Source organism: Ailuropoda melanoleuca, chromosome 11 (assembly GCF_002007445.2).
Source record: "Ailuropoda melanoleuca isolate Jingjing chromosome 11, ASM200744v2, whole genome shotgun sequence".
In the NCBI taxonomy this organism is placed as follows: Eukaryota; Metazoa; Chordata; class Mammalia; order Carnivora; family Ursidae; genus Ailuropoda; species Ailuropoda melanoleuca.
The window spans coordinates 106,420,508-106,435,482 of record NC_048228.1 but is presented as its reverse complement, the minus strand read 5'-3'; the positions used below and the strand labels follow the sequence as shown (position 1 = coordinate 106,435,482).

Genomic DNA, 14,975 nt, shown 5'->3' with positions numbered 1-14,975 from the left:
CACATACTGAAAACGTGCTCAAGCGCAGAATTTTTCACTGGACAGCCCTCGGCTGGCCTGGGCCACAATCTTGCTTCTCCAACTTCAGTCGGCAACCATTTCATATAAAAATAATACCAAATCTAGAACCTCACCAAACCAGGAAGACGCAGAAAATGAGTGAATGCCAAAGGCGGGAGACGCTGCAGCCAGCGCTGCCTAACCAGCTTGTGTCCCGCCGGGCCGCTTGGGAGGCCCAGCTAACAGCTCGCAGTGCCCCACTCCTGAGGTCTGCAAGCATCCAGGACGAGGCAGGGCCTGAGGGTCTGCAGTTCCAGTTGGTTCCCTGGGCAGAGAAGCTGCTGGTCCGGGAAGTTCAAGTGAGAGGCACCGTCCTCATCCCTGCTCAGTGGTAGACCAGACCCATGCAGTGAGCCTGCAGGGGGGGACAATGTGGAGGGGGCCTCGTGAGTACCACCCCTGCTCTGCTCGCTGTCTCCTCCTGCGGTCACAGAAGTCCTGGGCTTGGCTAACGGAGCGCTCTCTGCCAGCATGCACCATACTTGACAACTAAAGTCAACTAAAGCCACGTACAATGTATTTGAAATGTTTTATTTAATGCTGAAAAATTCACCCTGGGGGACAGAAGGATGTAAAAAGAAAGGAAAAGGCACTGTAATTAAGTCCTTGGAAATGATGAGGGTCGTTTTTTTCTTTTGTCTTTCAAATAACTTCACTTTAATGTAACTTCAAGCCCAGACATTCTGGGAGGTAAACAGTCTCTTGGTAGCTATGGGGGCAGGAGAGGCAGGATAAGCTCCAGGAAGAATGGAGTGTTGGACTCTAAAGGAGGGCCTTAGACAGGAGAACCAACCCTGAGCAGCAGGAAGACAAATGACTCAAGTTCCAGAAGGAAGGTACCGTGTGCATCCATGGGAGAGGGGCCCCTACAGAGACAGCAGGGCTGGGCAGGAGCGGAGTGGTCCAAGACCGGGACCCAGAGAAGCCACGCAGGGCCTCGCCCCGAAGGCTCCCTCTGCTCTGCCGGAGCCTGCTGTGGGAGCAGCCCAGTCCAGCCTGGTCTGCAGAGCACTGGACACCACCTGAAGTAAGACGCTTAGCCAGGCTAGCAAGGTCAAGGTCAGAGTTTCAGTAAAAAGGTTATTGCAACCACCATGAAAATCCTGGAGGAAGTGGAGTCCAGAACTCAGAGCCCTCCACTTTCTAAAACGAGTTCTTCCAAGTAAATGGGGTGCTTAGCGGTGCAAGTACTACGAGCAGCAAGCAGCAGCCCCCTGGAAAGGTGAGTTCTGGCACCCATGCTGTTCCTCCCAGCTCCCTGGGAGCCCCCTCCACACACCAGGGAGCCCGCCCAGCGGTCCGTCCCCCGGTAACTGAGGCAAGGGGCAGGTGTCCGGGCTCGGGAACACAAGCTCTGACTCCGCACTGTCAGGAGTCCAAAGGAAGCTCGTTTGGACACTGTTCCACCCGACTCTTCCTCTGAAGCCCCCAAGGAAACATCCTGAGGTTCCCCAGCCTCCCCTCCCACCTGCCCTACCCTGGCCCCCACCTAAAGTGCCGCGTGCTGGGGCTGTGCTGGGGTGTCCGCGGGGGTGGCAGTGGGCCCCCCCCCAAGGGCTCCCCGGCGGCCAGCCAGAGGTCACATCACAGGGTCAGGCTGGCGGCTGGCGGGCCCAGCAGAAAGCTGCTCCTTTTACCCACAGCCCAAGAGTTGCGTACCAAAGGGAAGACACAAAAGGAAATGACCCAATCTCATAATAGTCCCCAAACTGAACATGTAAAGGCAAATCGTCATCTTAAGTATGACTTTAGGACTAAGTTAAAATATACATAGATTGGCGTCCCCCATGATCCGACATAAAATCCTTACTATTGCTTCTTTCAGAGGACCATGAAAAGAATTTATAGCCTAAAAGAAAGGAACTCAATTTGTTTAAAAAAGAGCAACAACGGAGGGGGTAGGGGGGAGGAGCTCCTCCCCGCCCTCACCCCAAGTCCTTCAGGCTCGCCAGCGCCGTGAGCACCAGCCGCGCACAGCCGCGCCTTCAGGACGCATCCCTGGATATCCACCCACTCTCCGTGAGGAAATTTAAAATCCTTTTCTTTAGGACTTTGTCCAAGTAACTAGGAAGGCGACTTTTGGAGGGGATGCCCTGCCGTTTCTGGAGGTGGTCTTTGATGATGATGGTCTTCACGGTCACGTAGCGTGCGGGGCTCAGGTTCAAGGAGCTGCAGAGCACCTTCTCGCGGTCCGACAGCAGCTCGAAGCCCGGCAGGTGCTCGATGGCCGCGAACTCGCCGTCCTTGCCGTCCTCCTTGCCCCTCTTGGCGCCGGCCGCGCTCTTGTTCTCCTTCCTCTTCTCGCGCTTGTGCCGCGCCGCCTCGTACTCGGCCGACTCCTCCAGCTTGGTGATGCCGTTGCGCCGGTAGCGCTGCAGCTCGCGGATCTTGGCCCGCAGCATCTTCTCCTTGTGCATGCCCTCGAACAGGTCGTCGAACTCCTTGCACGACATGAACTGGTAGAGCGGCCGCAGCTTCAGCCGCAGCTCCTTCTCCTCCTTGGTGACCTTGCGCTTGGCCGGCCGCTCCTTGTCCTTCTTGTCCTTGCCCAGGAAGGCGGGCACCAGGTTGTAGTCACGCGCGATGTTCTTGCGCCGCTGCCTCTCCCTGAGCTTGCGCACGTACATGTCCACGTGCGCGCGCTTCAGCTCGATCTCCACGTCCTCGTCGTCGTAGTTGACCGAGAGCCCGCTGATGAGCGTCTCGGCGTCCTGGTCGTACTCGATCTCGTAGTCATCGCGCAGCGGCATGTAGCCCAGCTGCTGCTGCTCGGCCACCGAGATGTCTAGGGGAGGCAAGGGGGTGGTGAGGCTGGGGGACAGGGGCCCTCCGCCGGGGCACGTGTGGTCGGTCACCCGGTTGGGGATGGTGTCGGGGATGCAGGCTCTCCCCAGGTTTCCGTGGATGTACATGCTTACATAATGTTCCATCACCTCCTGAGGCGTGCGGGAAGCTCCCACGTGAGCGGCCATGTCTTCCTACAACGACAGGGGTCACAGGTTACTCCGAAAGTCAGCGGCACGCTCGGGGCGCGCGCAAGGCTCACTGCCCATTTCGCCGAGGTCTGCCTGGACTGCTTCCAGTGCACGTCATCCCCCCTCCCAGAGGGCGCTGGACGGCGCGTTCTTTGGAGCTGGGCTCACCACGCGGTTGTGGACACTAGACGGGAGTTGTCGGGGACGACGGGTGCACCGGGTCGATCCCGGGAGGCGCCGCCTGCCCCAGCCCACAGCCGGGGTCAGAAGGGGCGCTGACACCGGAACCCACGTTTCCCATCTGGACTCTGCTCTCCTGGGTCCTTACAAAGGACTGGCAGAGCCCACCTGTACTGGCTGCGTGGCCCCAGCACAAACCCTGCACTCTGGGGGCGGGGGAGGGAGGGATTGGGGCCACAGTGCACCCCAGCTGCCCGGCCTCTTCCCAGGGTTACCAGGGCTCCCCAGCTAGGCTCCTGACACAGGAGGGACCCTGTTCTATGGTGCTGCCTGCCTCCAGGAACGGAAAGGGACAGAACCCCTGGGAGCATAGGGGGTGGCAGCTTGTCCCCTTCCCAGGTGATGGTGCAGGGGCCAGGTGTGGCTTGTAAAGGGGTGGGGGCCGTCACTGAGGACAGCCTCCATAGTTAAGTCGCCAAAGTCTGCCACCGGCTGCAAGCACTCAGTCCTACAGAACGTGACCCATGAACACAAGGGTTATTAACTGGAGGAAATTATACAACTCCCCCAATCTTTTCCTTCTGCCAAGAGGCCTCTTCCTCAGTCAACCGCTAAAGCCACTTCACAAAGTAGCTGCCCAAAGTGCGCACTCATTCACCGGCAGCCGCTCAGCCCCTGCCTCCAGCCCCCACTCACCCTGCGCTCAGCTCTGTGGCTCTGGCAGCCGCCAGGGCCCCACACCAGCCGCTCTGCGCTCTCATATGCTCACCCCCGCAAGATCGGGTTGGTTTCTGCACCCCCCAAGGCCAAACTGGACTCCAAGAAACCAGCCAATCCACTCCGGCAGAGGTCTGAGGACACACCTGGGGCCATGAGAGCGAGGCTCCTGGGAGGGAACAGACCCTACATGGGGCCTGGCCTCAGGCACTCCAGCCAGGGAATACTGAGTGCTGAGGGCAGGGCTCCAGTGCAGGGGGACGGGGCAGTGCGGGGGCCTAACGGGGGAGGACCCTCTTTGAGAACCAAAGAGAAAAGGGAAGATTAGAGCAAACACCAGATTCTGGTTGTATGGGGAAGAACTGTGTAGGTGATTAACTTCTTTAAAACATTACTATTTGCATCAAATCTATTATATTTTCCCAGGGAGCATTTACCTCCCCCCACCCCCCCCAAAAAACAAAAAACAAACCAAGTCACAACCATCCCCAGCATCTACAGCCACTGTGTGACCCAAGCCGGTCACTTCCCATCTGTGGGCCTCGGGTTCTTACCAGTAAGGAGACAGGAGTCAGCCCGCTGCCCAGCCCACGCTTGCTGCGAGCTCTACAGACAGAGTGCGCACAGGCTTGGCGCACACGTGAAGGGCCAGCAGGCCGGGGGCATTCTTCACCCTGATGAGCGACCCTGGAAAATTACCACCCCTGACACGTGCCCGTCCAGGAGCAGTGGACATCCTTACAAGGGTGTCCAGGCAGCGGAAATGCCCACATGCACCCAGTCAGAGTTTCCAGGGCCCGGCCTTGCAGCCAGAGGCACGGCCAAGCCCTGCCCGGCGGCTTCTCCCCACCTCACGGCAGCTTCTGCACAAGCCTGCAGCCACCAGAGTCAGGTCAAGCGTCCAGGGAGCCTCCCGGGTGAGGGATCTGGGGTGTCCCTTCACCAGAGGCTCGGGGGGCTGGGCTACACATCCAGGCTCGCCCCGGCCCCGTGAGAAGACCTGCAGAGCGTGCCACCCAGCCAGTGTGCAGGAGCGCTGGCTGCCCCCGGCAAGTCCGCTCACCCGAACCTCAGCAATCTGCCTTTCAGAAATTACTGGACGCTCAGAGCAGCGCGTTGTGGGGAAAACGTAGATCCTGAAAACCAGAAGGATTCTGAGTAGTAAAGTCATATCTGACCAAACCAAGGTGTGTCATTTGCTGGAGGTTCTTGCCATCAACTTTGATACTGTGGGAGCGAGAGCAGGGCATGGAAACCACAGGGAGCCTCAGAGCCCTGGGCCAGAGCAGGGCCACACGGGACCCCAGGCAGCTGGAAACGCCACAGAAGAGTGTGTCCACGCTGCTGCTGTTGTGCAAAGGGCCGGAAGGCAGACGCGGTCTGCTTGTGCCACATCAGGACACTCGAGGCCACCCAGGGCGGCAGCGCTGAGCGGGGAGGGGCCGCTCCACTGCACACCTGCTTACGTCCTTGTGAATGTCGTGTCCAACTCTCCGTCGTAAGGAGGAATCCGCAATGGGAGGAAGTGTCAAAAAAGTGACCCCATCCCACGCTGCTCACGGCTGTGGGCCCAGGACCGGGCGCCTCAGCCTCAGCACCAGAGTACGGCAACCAAACCCGAATTACAGAACATTCTACGAAGCTCCAGCCAGCATCCCTCCCGCGGGTCACAGCCACAAGACAAGGAAAGAACCGTGCTGGGAGAGACGCGTCAGCATCATCTCTGGGGTTTCCTGGGTGGGACCCCAGGCAGGTCTGTGCATGAGTGAATGGCTCTGAATCAAGGTCAACATCCCGCTTTCCGGAACCACACCGTACCTATGCAAGATGCTAAAACTTCGGGAGGCTTGTGAGATGAATATATATGGAAATCTGCATGCTTTTTTGTCACTCTTTTGGGTAAATTAAAGTTATTTTTTAAAAATAAAGTTAAATTCCTTTTCTTTTTTGAGAGAGGTTTGGGGGAGGGGCAGAGGGGGGGAGAGAGAGAATCTCAAGCCAACTTCACGCTGAGTATAGAGCCCGACGTGGGGCTCAATCTCATGACCCTGAGATCACGACAACCTGAGCCGGAATCAAAAGCTGGACAGTTCACCGACAGCCCGCTTAGGCGCTCCTAAAAAGTAAAGTTAAATTCTGCCTCATAATTCTTTGCTTAGAGGTCTAAGACTTACATTCAAATACTGGAAAAGAAAATACAGAGTACTCAAGAGAGGACTCCTCCGTCCCGTGGAAAAGCTCCCTGGCCATGGGTGCAATGTTGCTCTGGGTCACAGGCAGGTGACTAGGGCAATGTCCTGCTCTGCAAACATCCCCCCTTCCAGGGCCACACGGAGGCAGGCTGACTGGTGACCGTGGCTTGGCCCACGAGATGTCTCTCCCGCCGCATGCCCACAGCCCAGGCCCCCCGCCCAGGCAGGGAGCAGGCCAGCTGTGCGCGTGTGCTGGCACTTTGGTGGCCCAGACCCTCTTCACGTAAAGAGGGGGACTCTGGCTCTGAATGGACCCAGTTTATGAGTATTTATGAAGCCACAAATCAAATCAGAGGGGCTAGCGCCTCATCGCCAGGAACCCAGGAATCTCCGTCATCCATCAACCCTACCCGCTGCCCAGTGATGGCTGAAAGGCCACAGCCAGGACAGACACTGGCCGGCAGCTGCCACGGAAAGAGAATTGCCCCCAGGCCACCATGTTCGTTTCAGGACCATTGAGAAAGGCCCAGGAAAACACACAAAATCCTAATTTTTCAGACTTTGAAATAGAGGAAGATCACATGGAATGGTCTGAACGAAAGCAATGACACAGCTCTGGTTCTAACAAGAATCCAGAGAACAGACAGGTTCAATGGCGCTAAATGACAGTGAGGAACAGATTTTAAAAGATGATTAGAAATAGCGAGAGCTGCAGTGCCCCACCACACGCCCACGTCCTGCCCGCCACTGTCTTCTCCCATCTGCACGCGTCAGCAGTCACGCGAGACCTGCCGACCTCCCGCGAGGGGCACAAGTGTCCTGTCACAGCCCCAGTGTCACATACAACAGCAGCACAGCACGTGTTCAAGGGCAAAGTTTCTGCTTAATCTAGATGATGGATGGATGGATGGATGGATGGATGAGCAGAGAGACAGGTGGGCAGGCAGAAGCAACAAAAGTGGGTTTGGGGGGACAGATCTGGAAAGACAAGGACAACTCAAGCACAACTACAATTAAACAAGGAACACAATTGTAGCCCGCAGCTGGTCTTCCCCAACACAGAGCAGCACATGGGTGAGTAGACCAGTCTGCGGAAACAGAATTCCAAGTTCTGTCCTTTATCCTCACTAAAAAAAAAAAGCACCCACCCTTGGAAAAAGATCAGGATAGGTATGCTGCTTCCTTAGAGTCCTCTGAGAGATGAAGGCAAACATGCCTCTAGGACTCTGAACGGGCAGCAGGTCTACTGGCCAAGGTCGCTAGACTCCCGCCAGGATGCTGGCTCTCCGGGACAGGAAGTGAGCATCCCCGTGAGTCAGGACTCCCTGGGCTTCTCTAGCTGGTCTGGTCTCCTTCCGGCCTGTTCATGGCTCTCTGGAGCGGCCTCCAGCACCTGAGCAGGGACAGAAAGGAGAGGACAGTCCAGAGAAGTCGCCCGCAGTATGTGTAGGCTAGCTCCGCCCTCGGTGCCGGGGCCTGTGCGCACACCCGCAGCTGCCTCCCCCTTCCCCGCAGTGTCTGCCCACCCCCTGCTCTGCCCGCATGTCCTCCCAACAAGTGCAAACCCCTTGGGGTCACTCCCACCGACAACAAACTGTTAGAGGCGCCTATCAGCGAGTCCACTGCCGCTCAGACTGGACTGGCCCATCATCGAGGGGAAACTTTTAAAACCTAGGGACGACGTAAGGGTTTCCCTCAGAGCTAAACTCTTCCACTTAAAGGACAGTCCTTCATTCGCAGATGACGTCATTGTTACTTGGGCAGTACTAAGATAATCCTTCTGTGAAATGGTAAGAGATCATTAATTGGATCTTTTGTTTTTTTAATATCCTCATTTGGCAGACTCTGTGCGAGCCTTTGAAATACTGTTTTCAATAGCACTAGTCTCCGAAGTCTGAGCGTGTGGGAGAAACTAACCTGCGGGGTCCATGACGCTGTGTGCTTTCTGTGGCCCTCAGATCCCCGCTGGGCCCCACACGACCCGTCCCGGGGTTGCCCCGGAACCCGGCTGGCACCCCAGAACTCCGGCCGGCACCCCGGAACCCCTGCCAGACACGCCCTTTCTCTGTGCGCACAGGCTTAGGCTCCAGTCGCAGCTCTACCCCTAGTGGCTGAGGACCCCGGACAAATGACTTCACCTCTCTGTGCCTCCGGCTCATCTGAACCACGCAGGCGCTATACTCCCTACACCGTGACCGGTCACAGCAGAAGAGGTGACACGCGCCCATGATCTCCACTGTGGGAAAGCTGTGAGCGTCACTCCCACGGCACGTTCTTCACCCCCCACGCCAGGTCACCCCTGCCCCCCCAAGCCTGTGGTAACCCCCCCCGGGGGGGCTGGGGGCAGGTTCTGGCTCAAACACCTATGGTCTGTGATCCTTAACCTCTCACCTTCTGCTTCTGCGCCTGTAATCCCTCCCCTTCCAGGGCTCTGTCAGGGCGAAATAAAACTCATCACAGTGACAGGTACGCGCTTCTGCATGTAGCATCTGGCCTGGTCCCCCAGGAGCCCCACGGGCTGGGCTGGTGGTCCCCGCCCCCGCTGCTCGGGTGAGCAGCCCGAAAAGCTCAGGTGACACTCCCCCCAGGGCTTCCGTAGCAGACAGTCTCGCTCCGGAGCAGGGGGCCTGGGCGCCTGTCACCACGGCGCCCTCAGGGGCAGTGACACGGTGCACACCACAGGGAGACCTCTGCAATCAAATGCTTCTGGTCCTTTAAAAAGGCAGAGCGAGGCCAGACCACGGGGCCTGCGCGCTCCCAGAACCACCACGCCTGGCGCTCAGCCACTCCACGTCTAACCTCTGGGGCACACGGGGTGCTGTGCTAGCCGTCTCCTCTGGAGCAGAGTGACATTCAGTCTTCACGTACAAACCAGCTCCTTCCCCAGAACTCCGGGCCACCTTCAGCTTCCCGGAGAGCACGGAGGCCCCTGGCCCCTCCTCCACCAGCAGCACCTGCCCTGGAGGCGGCAGGCAGAGGCTGGGGCGGCCTTCCCTCCCCAGCGCGTGGGAGCCAGACTTGGAGGCAGGGCGTTCTTCTTCTTCAAGGCAAGGAGCTTCAAAGGGACAGAAGCAGCCAGAGGGCCCAGCAGGCAAACCTGCGGCGCCCTGGGGGAGCCCGTTCTCTGGGCAGAGCCGCCTTGGAAGCAGAGACCCGGGGAGCAGCTGGGGACAAGGGGGCAGCCCCAGCCCAAGGCAGCAGGAAGGAGCAAAGGGCTGCACAGGCCAGGGAAGAACGAAGACCCGAGGAATGTGCTTTGACCTCAGGCCCAGAGGAAAGAGGAGGGATGCTGGCGGCAGGAGATCCAGCAACGGCCCCAGAGCCTGGCGGCTGGCCTCCCACACTCCCACACTCTGGGCTGGGAAGCACGCTCATGCCTGTCTGTGCGGGGAGCACAGTGGGACTCCTGCCTGTCCCTCCTGAGCCGGGGACATGCCCTCGCGGGGCCCAGTGTCGCCTGACCAGTTGCTGGCCTGGTCACCTGGGCCCCCTCCCAGCTGACCCCACACGGCTTCAGATGTGGCTCGGGCCTGCCCGCTCCAGCCTCGTTCAGTCACCCTCAGCGGGAAGGGAACAGCCGCCTGCCTCGTGGAAGGACCGGGCACCCGCTGGTCTGGGGTGAACCCTGCCCTCCCCGTGCAGCCCCCAGCCCACGGCTCGAGCCTCTTCCACAGACACACTGGTGGTGGGTGCCACCTCCCACATCACAGGCGAGGACTAACAGCAGCTTGTCATCTGTCCTTACAGGTCACCAGCCATTCCAGGGACCCTATTTCCCTCGGCCACTGCTCCTGTTCATTGGATTTGTTTACATGGAAAGTTCTGCAAGCCTCAGTTCCAGGTTCCCTGTCCTCCTCTCTAAACTCAAGAGAACTCACCAGCTCACACAGCTGTGACTGGCCCAAGGGAACGGAAGCCTTTCGGGTCAAATAAATCTGAGAGAGCGCTTCACAAAATGCATAACAGCAGGACGCGGCCTCTAAACAGTAACCAGGTGACCCTGCCCTGCCACCTCTAGGTATTGATCTAGAAGGACAGCAAGCGCGGACTCCAACACCTGTTCGCACAGCGATGTTCGCTGCGGCAGGCCAACAGCCAAAGGTGGGAGCAGCCCCCGCGCCCGTGGCGCCGGCCTGACGGACAGACGGACGGATGAACGGCGGGACGGTATTCAGCCTGACAGGCAGGACACTGACACCCGGCTACATGAATGAACCTTGAGGGCGCTAAGCTGAGTGAAGTGAACTCGTCGCCAAAGTGCAAATATTGTAGGATTTCTCTACAGGAGCTCCCAAGAGTAGTCAAATTCACAGAGACAGAAAGCAGGATGGTGGGTGCCCAGGGCTGGGGATGGGGGAAGTGGGTAGATGTTGTATAACAGGTACAGTGTCTGTCTGTGATGATGAGAAAGTTCTAGAGATGGACGGTGGTGATGGTGGCCCAACAGTATGGACACACTTAATGTCGCTGGACTGGACACTTAAAAATGGCTAAAACGGGGCGCCCGGCTGGCTCAGTTGGTAGAGCATGTGACTCTTGATCTCGGGGTCATCAATTCGATCCCCACATTGGGCACTGAGCTCGCTTAAAAAAAACGGTTAAAATGATAAATGTTATGTGTATTTTACTACAATAAAAAGTGGCATGGCTTACTCTACATCGATGGTCGGAAAGTAGGGTCCCTGGAAATGCAAATTCTCACGCGGAGCCAGACCAGATTTACTGATGCAGAGCCGGGCGGGGGATGGGCACGGTCCGCGTTCTAACAAGCCCTCCAGGGTGTTCTGAATGAGCCGCAGTTTGAAAACCACTGCCCTGCAGAACCCTACTACTAGCTGCTTTCTCCACCCAGGCCCCCATCCTTAATGGCAATTAAGGACCCCTGTCAGGATGCTCAAAGGATGGGCTCACTCGTTCCCACCAACACACAGAAGGGCCTTCTGCCTCGGTGAGAAGCGAACATGCCCATGGTTCCCAAACATGGTTCCGTGGGCCGTACCGGAACTCTATCAACACCTATTTCCAGACCTCACCCATACAGACGCCAGCTCAGGAGATCTGGGTGGCCCCTGGGAATCCAGGACCGCGCAGGGGATTCTGCCTGCACTCAGTGAACCAGTGAGACGGATGGTTCTGGACATGGAGTCAGAGGACCTGGGTCAACTTCCCGCTCTGCCACGTCCCTTCACCAACCACAGCGGTTTCCAGCAAGATCTGTATCTTCTAACTCCAAGCACGAGTAGCACCCACCACAAAACCCGCTGCTTCGAGGCTCTCGACACCCATGGTGACATGACTCCGGCTCACTGTCCACCTGCCAACCCTTCCCCGCTGTCCTACTCCCAGGCATCTCCCCAGCCACCCTCAAAGGCAGAGGCACGGTGTCAGAGCCTAGCTACACAGCTCGCCTCCACACCCTCCCGGTCTCACAGCGAGCATCCCTCAGCCATGCCCGGCCCCGTCGGTCCCTGGGCCTCAGCCCCAGGACGAATGGGAACAAATGGTGCCAGACCTCAGCAGCAGCCTCTCACCCAGGTCTGCCGAAATTGACCCGCCCCATGAATCCTACACAAAGCAGTGCCACCCAGGGGTGACAGGTCACGTGTGTCATCTCAAAAATGAGAGCAAACGGGCTCACCTTTGTCTACGTCGCTGCCATTGATTCGAGCGATGCCTCTCTCCACACTGCACCCCAGCCCACGAAATCTAGCTCTCGCCCTCCCTTGGTCATCTCCCCCCTTCCCGTCCCAGGCACGGACCGACCTCCCCCTGAAGCAGGTTAAGACTCTGCCCCTCTGAAAAGCCCTTCCAGGCCAGCCACACCTTTAGCTGCGGCAGTAAGCTCCCAGCCTCTGACCCGCAGCAGTTAATGCTCTTACACCGAGACGCTAGAATCAGTCCAAGGCACCCTGGACAAGCACTTTAAATTCTCCAAGACTCCGTGCTGCAGCTGTAAACTACAGACCCAGCCCCAGCGCTGTGCTGAAGAGCGCGAGACGAGGTCCGTAGGAAGGAGCCGCACTCAGAACCGGCACAGGCTAAACGGGGCATGCGTGGGGCAGACCGCTTCTGTGAATGCAGCTGGAAATCCACTGAGAAGGGACCCGCACGTCTCAGGGCTGCCGAGAGCCTCGGGTGAAGCACGGGAAGTCTAGTGGGTAGAGCAGGCGGCCCAAGAGCGCACAGCTAGAGAGCTACTAACACCCGCAGCCTGGCAGCGCTCCAGGAGTGGTTGGCATGCAGAATCTCTGGTCTCCGCTCTCCCCCCCAGCACCCCCCACGGGTTCAGCAGGAAGAGGACCCTCAGCACCCAGGCCCAAGCCCCTCCTTCTCCGGCTCTGTCTCCTCTAACAGCTGAGATTGCTGGCTGCATTTGAACAAGCTCTCCAGCTGATTCCTGGGCACACTCAGTTCCAAAATCACTGCTTTAGAGAAGGCCCCCCTTCCTGTCCCGTGCTTCCTGCGATACACTCTAAGTGGCCTAGTCCTCGTGTGCTCCCCACAGTGTCGCAGAGATGGCAGTGGAGACTGGTGAGCAGTGCAGCTGGACGTACAGATTCTGACGCCAAACTATTCAGTTCAAAGCCTGCTGTACAGGGCTGCTGGGAAGAGGTCACAAGAAACAAACTGCCCAGCACAGTGCCTGGCACTCGGCAAAGCTCTGGGCCCACCTCAGCTATTTTTAGCAATGGCTGTGGTGATAAGTGCGCTGAGAATAGAGTAGAGAGGGGGGAGTCTCTTGTAGGCACTGATATGGAGCAGAAAGGCCAGTCATGAGCCATGACGTGGAGGAAGCCCGCTCTAAGGAGTAGAAATAAAAAACGATCAAGGGGGTAGCAGCTGAGATCCCTGTGGGCCATGAAACTTAATCTAAGTAGGCCTGGAAGCCACTGAAGGCTGATGGGACGCGGCATGTCTTCAAAGATCACTCTGATTGTGGCGCAGGGAATGGGCTGGAGGGCACAAGAATGAAGTGGGAAGACCAGCTGGGAGGCCCCAGAAGCGGTCAAGGCAAGAGATAAACACCAGCCTGGACTACGGTTGTGACCAGTGGTGAGATTCTGAAAGTAGGCTGGCGATGGCGCTCCTGCCAGACGGGGCCTACCAGAAGGACCTGAGGAGGGCTGAAACAGCGTGAGGTGGTAAGAGATCTGGGTCATAGAGGCTCAGGACGTCCATGAGATAAGCAGCGAGGAGGTCCATCAGCAGCTCACCGTCGAAGGCTGGAACTTAGGGAAGAAAGAGGTCCTGGCCTGGGCTCAAACGATGAGAATACTTTAAGCCCCTTGAAGACAGAGACGAGGCCCTCCTTTCCTGCAGAGTCCTTCAGCATCGTACAAGGTGCGCAGAGCTGAGGCTCGATGCGCATCGATGCACTTCAAGACAAAATGAGGTTTTCAGACGATGGTGATCACCATGTTGGCGCTTAGGTGAGACCCTGTGGAGCAGTGCGTCTCTAAAGAATAAAGATTCCCCGGGATGCGGCATGGGTGTTGGTCCCTGAAGGCTGGCTCACTTCATGGGAAGGAAAGCAGGCCAGGTTTGGGAATGAGGGGAGAAGCCCAGAAGGAGGGGTGCACTGATGGAGAAATGGCAGCAAGATGAAATACTGGTTCAGGGAAGTAGGAGGACCTCATGCGGAAGGGTCTGGAAAGATGGGGGAGCTGGGGTCATGCCCCCCCCCCCGGCTTTTCATAATGCCTGCAGGTGGACATAAGCTCTTGGCAGCAACAGCCAGGAATCCAGCCAGAGATGTTCCCTTTCTAACACGGATGAAAGCTTCCTGTTCCCGACTGGAAAGAGAGCGCCCCAGAGCCTCCCCAGAAAAGGGCACCCATGTCTCCCTGCAGCAGCCCAGGACACTATCCCCCGCCCCTAAAGGAGCCCGGCTCCCACCTGCTCCACTCAGTGCAGTCTCCACACAACCCTTCTGATAAGAGCAAAAGCCCAGGACAAACGCCTCTGGGTCTGGCTCCTTTGTTCAGTACTTACCAAGCACTCCTCACACAATGTCCTGGGCCTTGCGGGGACCCCAGGATAAACAAGCCCCTGCCAGGGGACCCAGGGCACACGCCCTGACAAGAGCTCAGCGCCAACCGGGCCGCGCGTACAAAGCAAGCGCAGGGAGAGGGGAGAGCAGCCGGAGGGCGTGTGTGAAGCCTGCGGGGCCTGCAACCACCCACCACTGTGCGCCTGGCAGAACCAACTCCGTCCTCAGGGCGCCTCCCGCTCTGTCAAGTCTGCGGACCTTCTCCCCGTCCAGCAACGCGACTCTGTACAGCGCGGTCTTGCCCAAAGCGCCTGCACTCGGCAAACACCCATGCAACTGCTCCTAAAGTCGGGAACAGGGCCCTGCGGTCGCAAAGCCACAGCCCAAACCCCCACCTTGGTACTACTTCCTGGCTGTGTGCCCTTGGGCATGTCGCTCCACCTCTCTGAGCCCAACCGGCGCGCCGACCGCGCCCGCCTCCCCGCCGGCGCGGGCACGGAACGAGCAGGTGCGCGTCGTGCCGGCCGCTCACCCAGTTTCCGAAGCCGAACTGCTCGATGGCATCCAGCAGCAGCTGCTCCTCGCGGCTGGTCCAGCCGCCCTCGGCCTCGGGCCCCCACAGCGTGAAGCGCCCGCCGTCCACCAGCTGGTAGCCGTGGTAGCGGCGGTGGTGGCCGATCTCGGCTCCCGCAGAGAAGCACTCGGGGCACAGCTCGATGTCCTGGCACTCGGTGCAGCGGAAGCGCAGCGGGCTCACCTCGGCCAGGCAGTACACGCAGTACTTCTTACCGAGCTCCGCCATCTTCCCCCGCCCGCCGCCCGCGCCCGCCGCCGTCAGCGCGCCGCCGCCCGCGCCGGCCG

At 58.5% G+C, this 14,975-nt stretch overlaps 1 protein-coding gene across 1 annotated transcript; it reads right to left on the bottom strand.

Annotated features, from left to right (window-relative positions):
- Nucleotides 1-570: 570 nt before the first annotated feature.
- TADA2B (transcriptional adaptor 2B) lies at nt 571-14,969 on the bottom strand. The gene is made up of 2 exons (XM_002926274.4): nt 14,647-14,969; nt 571-3,038 (listed from the first exon to the last, which is right to left on the bottom strand). Exons 1-2 carry the CDS (start codon nt 14,914-14,916, stop codon nt 2,046-2,048), a joined length of 1,263 nt encoding a protein of 420 aa, XP_002926320.1. The 5' UTR covers nt 14,917-14,969; the 3' UTR covers nt 571-2,045.
- Nucleotides 14,970-14,975: the final 6 nt, after the last annotated feature.